This window comes from Chlamydotis macqueenii, chromosome 6 (genome assembly GCF_036417535.1).
Source record: "Chlamydotis macqueenii isolate bChlMac1 chromosome 6, bChlMac1.mat, whole genome shotgun sequence".
Taxonomy (NCBI): Eukaryota; Metazoa; Chordata; class Aves; order Otidiformes; family Otididae; genus Chlamydotis; species Chlamydotis macqueenii.
The window spans coordinates 45,650,016-45,665,337 of record NC_141561.1 but is presented as its reverse complement, the minus strand read 5'-3'; the positions used below and the strand labels follow the sequence as shown (position 1 = coordinate 45,665,337).

General features: G+C 52.1%; 1 protein-coding gene across 1 annotated transcript; it reads right to left on the bottom strand.

The window, feature by feature from the left end:
* Nucleotides 1-637: 637 nt before the first annotated feature.
* On the bottom strand, nucleotides 638-4,321 carry LOC147600409 (coiled-coil domain-containing protein 81-like). Its single transcript, XM_086751304.1, has 8 exons — nucleotides 4,030-4,321; nucleotides 3,751-3,812; nucleotides 3,163-3,316; nucleotides 2,700-2,956; nucleotides 2,410-2,495; nucleotides 2,098-2,222; nucleotides 1,473-1,581; nucleotides 638-1,085 (listed from the first exon to the last, which is right to left on the bottom strand). The coding sequence occupies exons 1-8, from the start codon at nucleotides 4,319-4,321 to the stop codon at nucleotides 638-640; spliced, it is 1,533 nt and encodes a 510-aa protein (XP_086607430.1).
* Between the last annotated feature and the right edge of the window lie 11,001 nt (nucleotides 4,322-15,322).

Below are 15,322 nucleotides of genomic sequence, written 5' to 3'. Positions count from 1 at the left end.
TTTCTCTCCCCGTTCTCTCGGAGGGTGGGGGGAGTGAGAGAGAGACTGCGTAGTCTGGTCCTGATCGGGGCTGAACTACGACACCTCTCTTGCCCCAGAACGCAGGTTCCTTTCCGTAGCACCCACGCAAAAGGTCCTGAGGGAAGGGCCCTCCGATGGCCCCGCTTGCAGGACCCTGCTGGGCTGATCCTAGAGCCATGGCCAGCTGCAAACCCTCCTGCCCCGTTCTGGTGAAGGACCATTCCGAACAGCTGGAGTCAGAACACTTCTGCAACTTCTCTTCCGTGGTTTTATTCCTCTCTTTCCCGAGCTCCTTGTGTCCCGAAGACAGAGGACTTGCTGCAAAAGCAGAGAGACTTCTAAAACAATGCTGCCGGTTTGGGGAGCTCTTTGCGCGCACGCGGGCCCTCTGGATGGGTTCAGGTCAGGACGCTGATGGGAGGGCAGCCGTTTCTCTCCCTCTGTTTACCCCTTCTCTGCAGCCTCTCCAGCAGCAGCCCTTTGCTCCCAGCTGTGCCAGCCCCACCCCAAAAGCCTTTCTCCTCCTTAGCACCCAGGAATGACACCGGTGCCAATCACGTACCTGGTTTGCCACCCCAGGGGGGGCTCCCTCTGCTCCGGGCACCCCAAGCCCTCGTCACTCCAGCCAGGGCCATGGCATCCTGGACCTGGTCTTCAGTGGGGGGCACTGTGTAGACCTGGACCCCTCGTACACTGGTGGCATGAAAATTGGGGGCTCAAATCTGTATCCCGCTAATATGGTCTTCTGCGGCTCTTTCAGCACGGACCAGAACCTCTCAGGCCTTGATATTGGTAATTGTGCGGTCTCAGGTCTTGGTGGCTGTGCAGTGAAGAACTTGTAGGTGGGCTGCTCAGGCACCCTGGCCTCAGAGCTCGCTGACAGTAATTTGCTTCCAACAGGAACTTTCTTTTCGCCTTCTCCTCCTCCTCTGCACTTACGAGGTTTCGCTGTCTGTGCTTGGCTCAGCTTTGATGCTTGGCCTTTGGGCATGGGTTTGCCCTTGGGTTGGCCGGTCATGGGCTGTTCTTTTCCAGAGGAGGCCCCTGAGATCGCTGGTAGGCGCCTGAAAGGACACAGTGGGAGGGGTCTGTGTGAGGACGCGGTGTGTTTGGGGCCGCATCGTTCCCTCATGAGCCAGGTGCCTGATGGCGCAGCACCAGCAGCTCAGTCGATGGCTGTGCTCAGCTCCAGCGAGGAAAGCCCCTGAGACGGGACCCTCGACTGGCACACGGCTGCCCCCATGCGCAGCTCAGGAGGCCACGCTGGGGCTCTCCCGAAGGGAAGGAGGGGAACCAGCCCTGTGAAAGGGAGGGCTCCCGGCAGCCCCATCCCGCCCCTCTGGACTCTGTAGGGCAGCGATGAGTGGCGAGTGTTCGGGGCTGGGGAGTGGGCTCTTGCTGGGTCAGGAAACGACTCCATGGAGACGTCAGCCCTGAACCTCCAGACTCACCTGACCCGAGGGTTCTTCCTCCCCCCCACCGCCTCCTCGTCCCTGAGCTGCTTGCGTTCGTTACCAGTCGAGCTGGCAGGGGCAGGCAAGGGCAGTTCAGGAAATCCCACTGGAACCAGGAAGGAGAGACCTCGTCAGGAGAGCATGGCTGTGACGCTGCTGACCCCTGTGACACACAGGGGTGCTCAGGCCTCTTCCCAAAACCTCCGAGAGGGCTGATCTGCCCCCTCGCAGCCACCACCTCCCAAAACCTGGCACCTTCCCCAACAGCGGTGCTTGTCGGGCTCTTCTGCAGACGCATTAACGGTGCCAGATGTGGCAGGAGGAGTTGAATAACGCCAGGGAGGTGACAGAGTCTCCTTTGGAGATGTAATTCCCCGAGTGAGGAAAGGTCCTTGGATGCCCACCCTCCTGCTGTACTCGGGGCTGGGCGTCCTGGGCACATCCCACCCCAGGGCTGGGTTCTTGTGAAGCCAGCAAGTCTTTAGGAGAAAAGACTGCGCCGAGCTCTGCATGAAGCTTTGACGCAAGTCACATTTTGTGACGGTCATTGCCTGCGAGTTTTCCCATCAGATGGCAGAAGAAGGTTGCCCAAGCTAGGGAAAGGACTCGGGAGCGGCTTTACCTTCTTTGCCCCGTGTGACAGGTCGCAAACCCTTTTCCTCCTTGCACTTGTCCTCACTAGGAGCATTTTTCAAGGCCTTCAGGGAATCCCTGGGCGGTGATTTGGCCACCACCTCCAGTTCAAACCTGGAGACAAAAGACGACACCAGCATGGCCACGGCACCACTGGCCCTTGCCACTTGCCATGGTCCCCTGCTCACAGGCAGAGCCTGGCACTGTTGTACAGACCGTTGTTTTCCTAAGTCAGCCACGCCCCATCCCCTGCCCTGTCCTGTTCGTGCGTGCCAGAGGCCAAAGCTGCCGATGGACTCACTCGGGAAGGACGATGACGCGACCAGTGAAGGTCAGGGAAGCAATGGGTACCATGGGCGACACCACCACATCCAGCAGCTGGGGAACCTGCAGTGCGGGAACATGGAGATGGCAGGACATCCTCAACGTGGGCAAGGTACTCAGTCGTGGAGGAGTTGAGGGCAGCAAGAGCTGCTGGAACCGTGCTCTCTCCTGGCCTGAGCATGGGCCGTGTCCTTTCAGGCCGCACGCAAGCAGTGCTGGGGAACCGCTGTGGGTCTCCCAAAGCGGTGGTGGAAGCCAAAGGCTCACCTTGAATGTAGCCTCTTCCTGGATCCTCTTCCCAGATAGCCTCTCCAGGAAATCATAGTAGAATCTCATTTGCACCCTCTTGCCTTCAATGAGGAGCACCCCCACATCCCTGAGGACAAGGGCGATGTTCTCCCCCTTCCCCAGGCAGAGAGACAAGAGGGAGGTGGTGCCTAGGATGCAATCCATCACTTTTTGTCGGGACACAGAGGCATCCTTGGTCACCTTGGCATATTTCAGAGGCTCCAGCTCCTTCTTGCCTGGAAAATCACACGAGAGGGACAGAGATGATCACCTCGTGGCCCTTCCACATGCCTTTCTCAAGGGCTGCTTTTTGCAGTCGTGGCCCAGAAAGGCGCCGTTACTGGGCCTGCTCCACAGAGGGGCAGTTTGCTCTTAGAAGGGGATGCGTTCCCCCCCTTCACCCCAACAGCGCAGTGCGCCAGTGTTTAATCCATTGTCTTACCAGGCACGTCGTCTTTATTGTCCATGAGATTGTGGACTTCACCAAGGCACCTGGCGAGGCGAAACACAGGCCTCCACAGAATCCCAATTCCATTCCCAACCTGGGTCTGTGTTGGGACCACATCGAAGGAGCCAAGGGTTGGAATTCGGACCCCCTGTGAGTGGAAGAGAAGGGAAGGGCCCAAGGGTGAGGACTTGCTGAAGGGAAGAGTTGGGGGTGACCCTGACCAGAGATGGGGCTTTGGACCCGCCCCTGACCACTCCTGCTGTTCAGAGGCGTAAGCCAGGGCAGTGGGGAGAGCTTTAAGGAGGAGATGCCAAGTCCTCTCCCTCAGCCTTTCTCTTTACAAGAGCAGTGCTGGAGTCAGGGCAGAGGCAGCCCGAGAGCATCCAGGGCTCTCCCTGCGGTACAATCCCACCTGCCACAGCCATGGCGCATCGCACAAGCCCTGTGTGTCGGTTGATGGGGATTGTTGGGGTGGGTTTCCTGCTCTCTGAGGAGGGGACGAGTAACCGCAGGCCATGCCCCATGGCCATGGGGACTCCCGACTTCTCTGGCTGGACTAGGAGGATGCAGGTGTCACCTCACCTTGTGCAGCAGAAGCTGATTCTGGACATAGCCAGCCACCGCGTCCCAGACGGCTGTTAGCTCTGGAAAGCAAAGGAAAACCAGGTCACGCTCTGTATCTGCTGGCTCTCAGCCCTTCAGCATCCTCTGATCTGTGTGCATTGGCAGATGTAAAGTGTCACTGCTGTCCCCAGCCCCAGATGGAGACGCCCTGGAGATGGCTGTGGTGTGGTCTGGCTCGCTCAGCGCTGCCGCTGTTGGTCACGGCAACCCTCCTGTGGTGGCTGTGGATGCCTGTACCTTTGTCGGTGATGCTGGGCATCTGGAAGCTGTGCTCCATCCCATCCCAGAAGTCTGTCCTGATCCGCCTTACGCTGGCGAGTTGCTCCTTAGTGGCAACAGCCATGTGGGAGCTCAACCCTGCGTTCATCATCCAGACGCTCCTCCAGGATGCAGGACCCACCGCCCCGTGTCCGCTCTCGTACCCCGGCACGGCCGTCTCACAGACCCACTGTGACACTACAGTGACGTGGCCACTGCTGACTCTGCTGCCCACTGTGACACAGCAGTGACCTGCTGCCCACTGTGACATGGCCACAAGTGACCTGCTGCCTGCTCTGACACCCGTCCCCTTCTGCCTGCCATGACGTTGCCACCACTGTAACTGTTCCCTCAGCTCCTGCTCAGGGTTTGGCTGGACACGCAGCTTCTGCTGAGGCCTGGCGTGTGCTGGGAGCCTGGCCGCCAGGTCAAAGCGTGGCTAAGACATTCGCAGAGCACGATGGACAGGACAGGATGACGGCCGTTCTGCAGCCCTTACAACCTGCAGCTCGCTGTCTCCTGCAGCCCTCCTCTCCTGTGTTTGTGCACAGGAACCGTCCGGCAGTTTCTTCAATGCGCACTGCCTTACGGAAATGGTACAGACCAAACTTCCGAGCTGGGTGTCACACTCCGATTTCGGATGAGAGGAAGGCCCTCTTGTGTTCTAGCTGACCTCAGGGGCGGCTGGACCAATTTCTCACTGCAGATTTACACACCGGAGTGAGGTTTTGCTCGTTTTCTTGGGAACAGAATTAAGGCTCAAAAGGGAGTCAATTGCCAGGCAACTTTATTTGCCCGACAGCAAGTTCGCAAATGCCAAAGAAAGAGAGAAAGAAAGGGAAAAAAGAGGGGAAAAACCCCGTTAGGTTGCAATAGCTGCCACCACGGAGCTGCGGTGTCCCGACAGTCCAGTTCACTTGGCGGGGGAACATTGCATCCAATGTTGGTTGTTTCAGTTTCTTTATTGGGTCGTCTCATTGCACATCCATTGTCCTTCCGAGAATCACGCTGCATATTCCGAGAGCCGGTTTGCTTGACTGCGTCCCTCGCTCGGCGGTGGTGTGCGTGCCCAATACCGACTCTGGGCCCCTCGGTTGTTTCTGGCCTTGGGTCTGGGCGCATGCGTGTGGGAGGGTAAGGCTAAAGTTCTCGGAATCGGCTCTGTCATACTCAGGCTCGCAAGAGAACAGGAAGCCTCCAGTCCTGTGGTTTGACTGCTGCTCTGCTGTTGTGACGGGGATGGCAGGTGTGGTTTGATGTTCCGACAGCGGTGAGACAAACATCCCACGCAGTCTCTTACACCACCCCGGGGCTCAACATTGTTGCCTCAGGGACGGGGTTCCGTGGTGGCGTGAATGACAGAGGAAAGGCGAGAAAGAAAGGAAGAGCAAAAAGAGAAAAAAAAACATATCACAATAGTTCCTTGCTTTTCTTACCACAGTTCTAACCATTATTGTTTGTCAGGCAGGGTACAAAATCATCCAATTGTAATTACCAAACTACAACATCAAAATGTGATAACATCAAACGATATCCATAACGCGACGAAGAAGACCAAAGCGAGATAAAATGCGGCAGAAAGGGAGAGAGTGAGATAAGGTGCTGGCTGCAAAGAGAAGAAGAAAGAAAGGAAAGGACAGAGGTAGAGGCCGCATGGGGTGGATGTATATGGTGCAAGCAGCCTGCTCTGAAACTTTGTGTGAGTGTGCAAGAGATAGAAATGCTCAATGAAAACAAACAAAAATATTTCTCTAACCTATACCATTCTTAATAAATAACAACTTTAAACTAATAAACAATATTTTTCTTAACAATAACACCGTGGAGCTAATTAACAACGCCTTAACTAAGTGAATTATGTTAACATATCTAAATCTAATAAAGAATGTTAAAGAGACCTTTCCTGCAGGCCAAAACTGATAATGCAGACTCTATTGGTGCATCTTTGGACCTATAAAAAGTGGGGTTTGCCCTAAAAATGAGAGTTTAGACGCTTAAAATGAAGCTCTAGGCCTGAATAATGTTGTGATTCCTAAAATGAAGGCTTTGAGCTGTAAAAGTGGGGTTAGGGCCCTGTGAAAGAGAATTTGGACTCCAGAAATGAAGCTTGGAGCCCTGTAACGGATGGTTTGGAAACGGAAATGAGGCTTTGGACACTGCAATGAGCTTCAGTGTCTTAAAGCAATGTTTGGGCTCTAAAAAGGAGACTTTGCAAACTAAACCTGAGGCTTTGACCCTGAAAATCAGGAGTCAGGCCACATTTTAGACATTGGACCTAAAGTGAAGGTTTGGACCATAAAAATGAGGCTTTGAAATCTGTAAGAGAGAATTCAGGCCCTCAAAATTGAGGTCTGGAAAATAAAAATGAGGCTTTGGACCTTAAAAATGAGACTTTGGCCATGAGAAGTCGATGCCCCAAACCTGTCAGTGTTTAAGAGGCACTTGGGCAGTGTCGGTATTAACGAGCTTTAACGTGGTCAGGCCTGAACTGGTCAGGCAGTTTGACCAGATGATCGTTGTAGGTCCCTTCCAACTTAAATACTCTATTCTATTGTACTGTAAAAAAAAAAAAAAAAAAAAAAAAGAGGCTTTAAGCCCTAAAAATTCCAGAATGGATCCTACAAATTAGTCTATGGGAGCTTTGGGAGCTAAAGAGAGTGTTTGGACCTGTAAAGGAGGCCTTGGACCCTAACAGTGAGCCTTTCAACCCTCAAAATCAGAGTTGAGGCATTAAAAATGATACTTTGGGCCCTTAAAATGAGTCTTTGAACCTTTGGAGTAGGGCTTGAACTTCTAAATGAGGGTTTGTATCCTAAAAATGAGAATTTAGATCTTGAAAATGACTATTTGGACAACCAAAATGAGAGTTTGGGCCCTAAAAATGAGACTTGAAGTTTGAACTTTAAAAACATGTGACCAGATGTTAAAACTGGGCCTTTGGACACTGAAATGAGCCCTTGGACCCGGAAAATGATTGTCGTAGTTCAGCCCTGATCGGGACCAAACTATGCAGTCTCCGTTCCTCTCACAAGGAAAATTCTTCACAACAGGCTGGCAGATGCCTCTCAGGACATTTTTACATCTCATTCACATCTCCTCTCCTCCCCACTTCTCTCAGCTGGGCCGGGCCCAGTCGGGCCCAGTCACTGCCCGGCGGGAGGCCAGAGGCTCACGCCTCCCCCTCTCTGTCCTGCTCAGCTCCTTCACATCTTCTCTACTTCCTTTTTGTCTGTTTTCCCCTTCTTAAATGTGTTACCGCAGAGGCATTATCATGGAACGTGCTGACACCAATTGGCTCGGCCTTGGCCAGCAGCGGGTCCGCCCTAGGCCCGGCCGAGTCCACTGAACAAAGAGGAGCAACTTCTAGCAGTTTCTGACAGAAGCTGCCACCTTAGGCCCCCCTCGCTAAACAAAACCAGAACAGTGATGATTTAGTCTCTAAACTGAGGATTTGGGGCCCTTTAAATAGGATTGTGTGGCTTGAAGATGCAGCTTTGGACTAAGAAATGAGGCTTTGTGCCCTAAACATGAAGGCTGGCAATGAAAAATGATGATTCGGGCCTTCAAAAGGAGGACATATCTAAATCTAATTAACATTTTCTCTTATCTTATATCTACTTAACAACATCTTATCTGAGTAAATTATGTTAACATCTCTAAATCTAATTAACAACGTTTTATCTTACCAAACTAAAAATGTGTCCCAGGCCAAGTTTGAGGCCTGTGGCTCTGGGGGATCAGAAGAGGAGGGTGATTGTTCACGAGGACAATCACAAGGAGAACACACGTAAACCAACACAAGCATAGCAGTGCCCAACATCAAAAGTGCCCCAAAATAAAGCGCCATCAAAGCGTTAATCATTTTGCTCATTTTTGCAACCTTTTTTTTCCTTTGTGATGGTTTAGCCCGAATTACCACACAGTTTCTCGCTCACACTCCCCCTCCCCAGTGGGGAAGGAAGGAGAACCCATGGGTTGAGATGAAGACAATTTACTAAAATAACAAGGGAAAACTACAATAATAACAGAATATATGGATATTAAAATATACAAAGTGAACAATATGTGTTTTCTCACCACCCGATGTCCCAATGACCGACACAGCCCGTCCCGAGCAGCGATCATGGAAACAAAACCGAGCAGCAAGCAAAGGAGCAAAAGGGAGCCAGCAAGGGAGAGGGAATGATGCCAGCAAACGAGGGAGGAAGATGGATGCCAGGAAGGCAGATACCCGCCCTGGCCAGCCCCCACTTCTCTACTGAGCATGGTGTTCAGGCATGGAACACTCTTTGGCCAGTTTGGGTCAGTTATTCTGTCTGTCTTTCTCCCAGCTTCCCGCATCTGCAAATTAGCGAGACTTGGAAAGCAGGACGGTGTCCTTGGTCTCATTCACAACAACTCATATCATCAGGGTGTTTATCAACATTCTTCACACAGGGCATCCAAAACACACCGGCTACTGAGAGGAAAAATTAACTCCATCCCTGCCAAAACCCGGACAGTGTCCACCCCTTATTCCATACAATCTACGTCATGCATATACATATATACGTGTGTGTGTATATACACAGAGATGTAACTCCTTCAGTCTGTTGAGCTCATTTAGTCCATGACTTTGGGCTCCATCTGTCCTGACAGTCTTTCAGGACAAGAGAGATGGTATGTAGTGTGGGGTTGTTGCCTGCTGCACCTGGAACTCGCAGTTGGTACATCTGGCGTGGCTGGTGTATCATGCCCATGGTCTGCGAGTGGAAGATGTTGATCTTGAGGAAGTTGTTGGGGGCCAGTTCCTGTTCCATCACCGTTGCATCTCTCTCGGTTTTATTGAAGCTCATTCTTCACTGATCAGGGTGTTCCTTGCTGCAATACCTTTGACGTGACATGTAAGGACTATAGAAATGATTATATACAGGTCAAATTATTGGCTGTTCTCACCTAAAATCAGATCTCCTTCAGCTACACGAGGGACTTCCCCATCCTCCCGCATTACCCACCAAGTACATCCAGGCCCTTCAGCAAAAGCAATCCCACGGGTGGGTTTGCCTTTGCCCAGGGGAGGAATAACCCAGACCGTCTTTCCTAACATACTCCTTAGATGCACCACAGGGACTTTATCACCCTCTGCAATATGTAACAGTTCTGGCTGGGCAGGGCCACCTCGATTGGTGGATCCCCGAGTGTTGACTAACCAGGTGGCTTTTGCTAAATGTTTATCCCAATTTTTGAAGGTCCCACCACCCATTGCTTTCAGTGTAGCTTTCAGCAGTCCATTGTGCCGTTCAATCTTTCCAGAGGCTGGTGCATGATGGGGGATGTGGTATACCCACCCGATGCCGTGCTCTTTGGCCCAGGGGTCTATGAGGTTGTTTCGGAAATGAGACCCGTTGTCTGGCTCAATTCTTTCTGAGTGCCATGTCGCCAGAGAACTTGCTTCTCAAGGCCCAAGATGGTGTTTTGGGCAGTGGCGTGGGGTACGGGATAGGTCTCTAGCCACCCAGTGCTGGCTTCCACCATTGTAAGGACGTGGCGCTCACCTTGACGAGTTTGTGGGAGTGTGATGTAATCAATCTGCCAGGCCTCTCCATATTTATACTTCAGCCATCATCCTCCCTACCAAAGAGGCTTTAACCGCTTGGCCTGCTTAATTGCAGCGCATGTTTCACATTCATGGATAACCTGTGCAATAGTGTCCACGGTCAAGTCCACCCCTCGATCACGAGCCCATTTGTATGTTGCGTCTCTTCCTTGATGGCCCGAGGTATCATGGGCCCACCGAGCTAAAAATAGCTCACCCCTGTGTTGCCAGTCTAGGCCCACTTGGGAAACTTTAATCGTAGCAGCCTGATCCACCCTTTGGTCATTTTGGTGTTCTGCCGTGGCTCGACTCTTGGGTACGTGAGCATCTACGTGACAGACTTTTACAACCAGATTCTCCAGCTGGGCAGCAATCTCCTGCCACAGTGCGGCAGCCGAGATGGGTTTGCCTCTGTGCTGCCAGTTGCTCTGCTTCCATTGCTTTAACCACCCCCACAGAGCATTTGCCACCATCCATGAGTCAGTGTAGAGATAGAGCTTTGGCCATTTTTCCCGTTCAGCGATGTCCAAAGCCAACTGGATGGCTTTCACCTCTGCAAACTGACTAGATTCACCTTGGCCTTCAGTGGCTTCTGCAACTCGTTGTGTAGGACTCCACACAGCAGCTTTCCACTTCCAATGTTTTCCTACAATGCGACAGGACCCATCAGTGAACAGGGCATACCTCTTCTCATCTTCTGGTAAATTATTATATGGTGGGGCTTCTTCAGCACGTGTCACCTCTTCCTCTGGTGGCATTCCAAAATCTTTGCCTTCTGGCCAATCTGTGATTACTTCTAAGATTCCTGGGCGATTGGGGTTTCCTATCCGGGCTAGCTGTGTGATCAGTGCGACCCATTTACTCCACGTGGCATCAGTTGCATGATGTGCAGAGGGGACCTTCCCTTTGAACATCCAGCCCAGCACTGGCAGTCGGGGTGCCAGGAGGAGCTGCGCTTCAGTACCAATCACTTCTGAAGCAGCTCGAACTCCTTCGTACGCTGCCAGTATCTCTTTTTCAGCTGGAGTATAGCGGGCCTCAGATCCTCTATATCCCCGGCTCCAGAAGCCTAGGGGTCGACCTCGAGTCTCTCCTGATGTTCTCTGCCAGAGACTCTACACCCCGGCTGCGGTGTAGAGGATGTTTTTCACATCTTGTCCTGTCCGGACTGGCCCAAGGGCTACTGCATGAACAATCTCCTGTTTAATTTGTTCAAAGGCTTGTCGTTGTTCAGGGCCCCATTTAAAACCGCTCCTCTTTCCAGTCACTTCCTAGAGAGAAGCATGGCCAGCAGGTCGAGGGAGGTGATTCTCCCCCTCTACTCTGCCCTGGTGAGACCCCACCTGGAGTACGTGTCCAGTTCTGGAGCCCCCAGCACAAGAAGGACATGGACCAGTTGGAGAAGGTCCGGAGGAGGGCCACGAAGATGATCAAAGGGCTGGAGCACCTCTCTTATGAGGACAGGCTGAGAGAGTTGGGGCTGTTCAGCCTGGAGAAGAGGAGGCTCCAGGGAGACCTGATAGCGGTCTTCCAGTACCTCAAGGGGGCCTACAAGAAAGATGGGGATAGGCTGTTTAGTAGGGCCTGTTGCAATAGGACGAGAGGTAATGGTTTTAAAATAGAGGGGGGTAGATTTAGATTAGAAATTAGGAAAAAATTTTTTGCGATGCGGGTTATAGAACAGTGGAACAGGTTGCCCAGAAAGGTGGTGGAGGCCCCATCTCTGGAAACGTTCAAGGCCAGGTTGGATGAGGCTCTGAGCAACCTGCTCTGGTTGGGGATGTCCCTGCTCCTTGCAGGGGGGTTGGACTAGATGACCTTTGAAGGTCCCTTCCAACCCTAACCATTCTATGATTCTATGATTCTATGATTCTAGAGAGGGCTTACAATCATACTGTAATTTGGAATATGCATTCTCCAGAAACCCACAACGCCCAAGAAAGCCTGTGTTTCCTTTTTGTCAGTCGGCGCAGCCATAGCAGTTATTTTGTTGACCACATCCATTGGAATGTGACGACGTCCATCTTGCCATTTTACTCCTAAAAACTGGATCTCTTCTGCAGGCCCCTTGACTTTGCTTTGTTTTATGGCAAAACCGGCTTTCAGAAGGATTTGGATTATTTTCTCCTCTTTTTCAAAAACTTCTGCTGCTGTGTTGCCCCATACGATGATGTCATCAATGTACTGCAGGTGTTCTGGAGCTCCACCCTTTTCCAGTGCAGCCTGGATCAGTCCATGGCAAATGGCGGGGCTGTGTTTCCACCCCTGGGGCAGTCGATTCCAGGTGGACTGGACCCCCCTCCAAGTGAAAGCAAACTGTGGCCTGTGTTCTGGTACCAAAGGGATGGAGAAGAACGCACTGGTGATGCCAATGGTGGCGTACCACTTGGCTGCTTTTGACTCCAGTTCATACTGAAGCTCTAACATGTCCGGCACGGCAGCACTCAGCGGTGGTGTAACTTCATTTAGGCCACGACAGTCCACTGTTAACCTCCACTCTCCACTTGATTTTCACACTGGCCATACTGGACTGTTAAAGGGTGAGCGGGACTTACTGATCACTCCCTGGCTCTCCAGTCGACGAATCAGCTTGAGGGATTATGGAGCCTCGGTTGGTGCGATATTGCCGCCAGTGCACTGTGGTGGTAGCAATTGCTACCTGTTGTTCCTCAACCTTCAGTAATCCCACAACAGAAGGGTCCTTTGAAAGTCTGGGCAAGATGGACAGCTGTTTATTCTCCTCCGTCTCCACGGTGGCTACACCAAAAGCCCACTGGTGCCCTTTTGGGTCTTTGAAATACCCACTCCTGAGGCAATCTATACCAAGAATGCACGGAGCATCTGGGCCAGTCACTTTGCCACTCCTTCCCCATCAGACTCACTTCAGCCTCCAATGCAGTCGGCTCTTGGGATCCTCCTGTCGCTCCAGAAATACAAACAGGTTCTGCGCCGTTACAGCTCGCTGGCATTAGGGTACGCTGTGCACCGGTGTCTGCTAGAGCCTTATACTCCCGTGGGTCTGATGTGCCAGGCCATTGAATCCATACAGTCCAATAAACTCTGTTGTCCCTCTCCTCCGCCTGGCTGGAGGCAGGGCCCCTCTAGTCCTGTTTGTAATATTCTCTATTCACTTTCTGTGAATATGAATCAGAAGTCCCTTCCATCGGATCAGAGGTGAGATCAGCCCTTCTGCGCTGTCTGGGGAACTGCCCACCAGAGACAGAGCAGCAGTTTTCCTGGAAGAACCTCCCTTTGTGATTGTTTTACTTCACAACTCATGGACACATGTCTCTAGGGCCGAGGTAGGCTTTCCGTCCCACTTCCTTGTGTCCTCTCCTTGGCGGCAGACAATATCCTCCTTAAAGAAATACCTGTCCCTCACACCTGTCAGGAGTCTCCTCCAGAGGCTGCAGGCTGCTGACTCTCTTCCAATCGCCCTGTCAATGGCCGCTTCCCCAGACAGGGATCCCAGCTGCCTGGCTTCCCTGCCTTCTAATTCCAGGCTACTGGCCCTGCTGTCCCAGCGTCGGAGCAACCAGGTGACAAGTTCCCCTTGGCTGAAATCTTTTCGCAGCTCACTCAGGGACAGGGACCAGGTGACTACCTCTCCTTCTGCCTCTCCCTGTTCTTGAGATGGCCCTGGTTCATCATCATCTCTCACTATGCAAACTGATTTGTTGGTGCATTTCTTATGTACAGGGGCAACTGAAACTGGCGGGGGTTGGTTTTTCGGTTTCTCTTTGGTACTGCTTGCCGAGGTTTGAGTAGCCACAGTGTCTGGCATGGGGGCCGAAGCAATCACAGTGCCCGGAGAGGGGCTGGGGTAGCTGCAGTGCCTGCCGTAGGGGCTGAAGTAGCTGCAGCATTTGTAGCAGGAGTTGGAGTAGCCACAGCGTCTGCTGCTGGGGTTGGAGCAGCCATAATATTTTTAAATAGTTGTCTCAACTTAATCACGATCAAGGTCTGAGATAGCTGCAAGAGACCTGCCGACATGAACACTGTGGCTGGGGTATCCCAGGGGTATTCAAAATACTCAAAAGCTGTTGAAATCAGCTTGGAGAAGTGGGGAAAGCTGTAAACAGATGTTCCCCCCGCGGCCTGGCTTCCCGGAACAAAACAACAGGTATAGTTCCAAACAACACCCTCAAGATGGCTCCCGAAATACCCGGGCAGAGCTGCCTCGGCCTCCTCGCTCTGCGCACTTCCCGCCGCCACTGAGTGCAAATACGAAATCGGTCCCGTTTCCAGTGATCTCGTGAAGCAAACCAGTGCCACACAGCACAGCAGAGCGATACCTTTGATCCAACACACAGCGTTGATAAACCGCACAGAAACACCAACAAACAGCAGCAAGTGAGCTGCTGTCCAATACAGCTCTGAAAACAACTCCGAGAGCAAATAAAACAACTTTGTGCCCAGCGATGACCAAACCGGCACAAGGAGTGCTTGGAACAAATCTGTTTTCAACACACGGTGTTCAGACCTGTCCTCAGCCCTCTGGGACTGACCGGGGGCTCGAACCTTGGATCCTCAGACTGAGGTCTGATGATCTCACGACTGATGTAGTGAGGCCCCTTTGAGCCCCACGTTGGGCGCCAAAAAGACCGTGGTGGTTTGGCCTGGTCACCACACAGCCTCAGGGGATGGGGGAGAGAAATCGGGAAGAAAAGAAAACTCGTGGGTTGAGATAAAAACAGTTTACTAAAATAGCAAAGGAAAGCTACAAAAATAACAGAATACAAGGATATTAATATATACAAAGCATACAAAATAAACATTGCACAATTGCTCACCACCTGATGTCCAAATGACCGATGCAGCCCGTCCCAAGCAGCGATCACGGAAACAACACCAAGCAGCAAGCAAAGGGGTGGGAGAGCGAGCCAGCAAGGGAGAGGGAACGATGCCAGCAAGCGGGGGAGATGGCAAGAAGATGGATGCCAAGGATGCATGCCAGAATGGATGCCCCCTCCCACAGGCAACCCCCACTTCTCTACTGAGCGTGACGTTCATGGCATGGAACACTCTTTGGCCAGTCTGGGTCAATTATTCTGTCTGTCTTTCTCCCAGCTTCCCGCATCTGCACGTTAACGGGACTTTAATGAGACTTGGAAAACCAGACAGTCTCCTTGGTCTCATTCACAACAACTGGTATCATCAGAGAGTTTTATCAACATTCTTCACATATGAAAGCCAAAACACACCGGCTACTGAGAGGAAAATTAACTCCATCCCTGCCAAAACCAGGACACACAACTTGGGTGGTGCAACAAGAGCCCTTATCGGTGAAGGCTGAGGCAAAAAAGTCATTGAGCACCTCAGCCTTGTCCATGTCCCAGGTAACCAGGTGACCTGTTTCCTTCCAGAGGGGGGCTACATTCTCCCTGCACGTCCTTTTATCCCTGAAGGGCCTATAGAAGCTTTTCTTGTTGCTCTGGAAGTCCTTCACTATGTGCCAGCGAGGTAGGGGAAAACCCCTGGAAGTGGTGTTTCTGCCCAGTTTCAAACCGGGGACCTTTCGCGTGTGAGGCGAACGTGATAACCACCACACTACAGAAATGGGGTGAAGTGGGGTTTTGCACCATCTCTCGAGAAGAGCGAACCCCACTTCCCTCTCTGGGTGCTCCCAAACCCCCCACACCCCTGTGGGAAATGCACTCCTCTCCCACTTTGATCTCCCAAGCCCAGACCCCAAAA

Excerpts from the sequence above, each read along its gene's own strand:
- LOC147600409 (XM_086751304.1), bottom strand. The coding sequence starts at position 4,321 with ATGTCACAGTGGGCAGCAGGTCACTGCTGTGTCACAGTGGGCAGCAGA. Across the intron at positions 2,957-3,162 it reads CAATAAAGACGACGTGCCTG|GCAAGAAGGAGCTGGAGCCT; the intron begins GTAAGACAATGG and ends GTGATTTTCCAG. Across the intron at positions 2,496-2,699 it reads AGGAAGAGGCTACATTCAAG|GTTCCCCAGCTGCTGGATGT; the intron begins GTGAGCCTTTGG and ends CCCGCACTGCAG.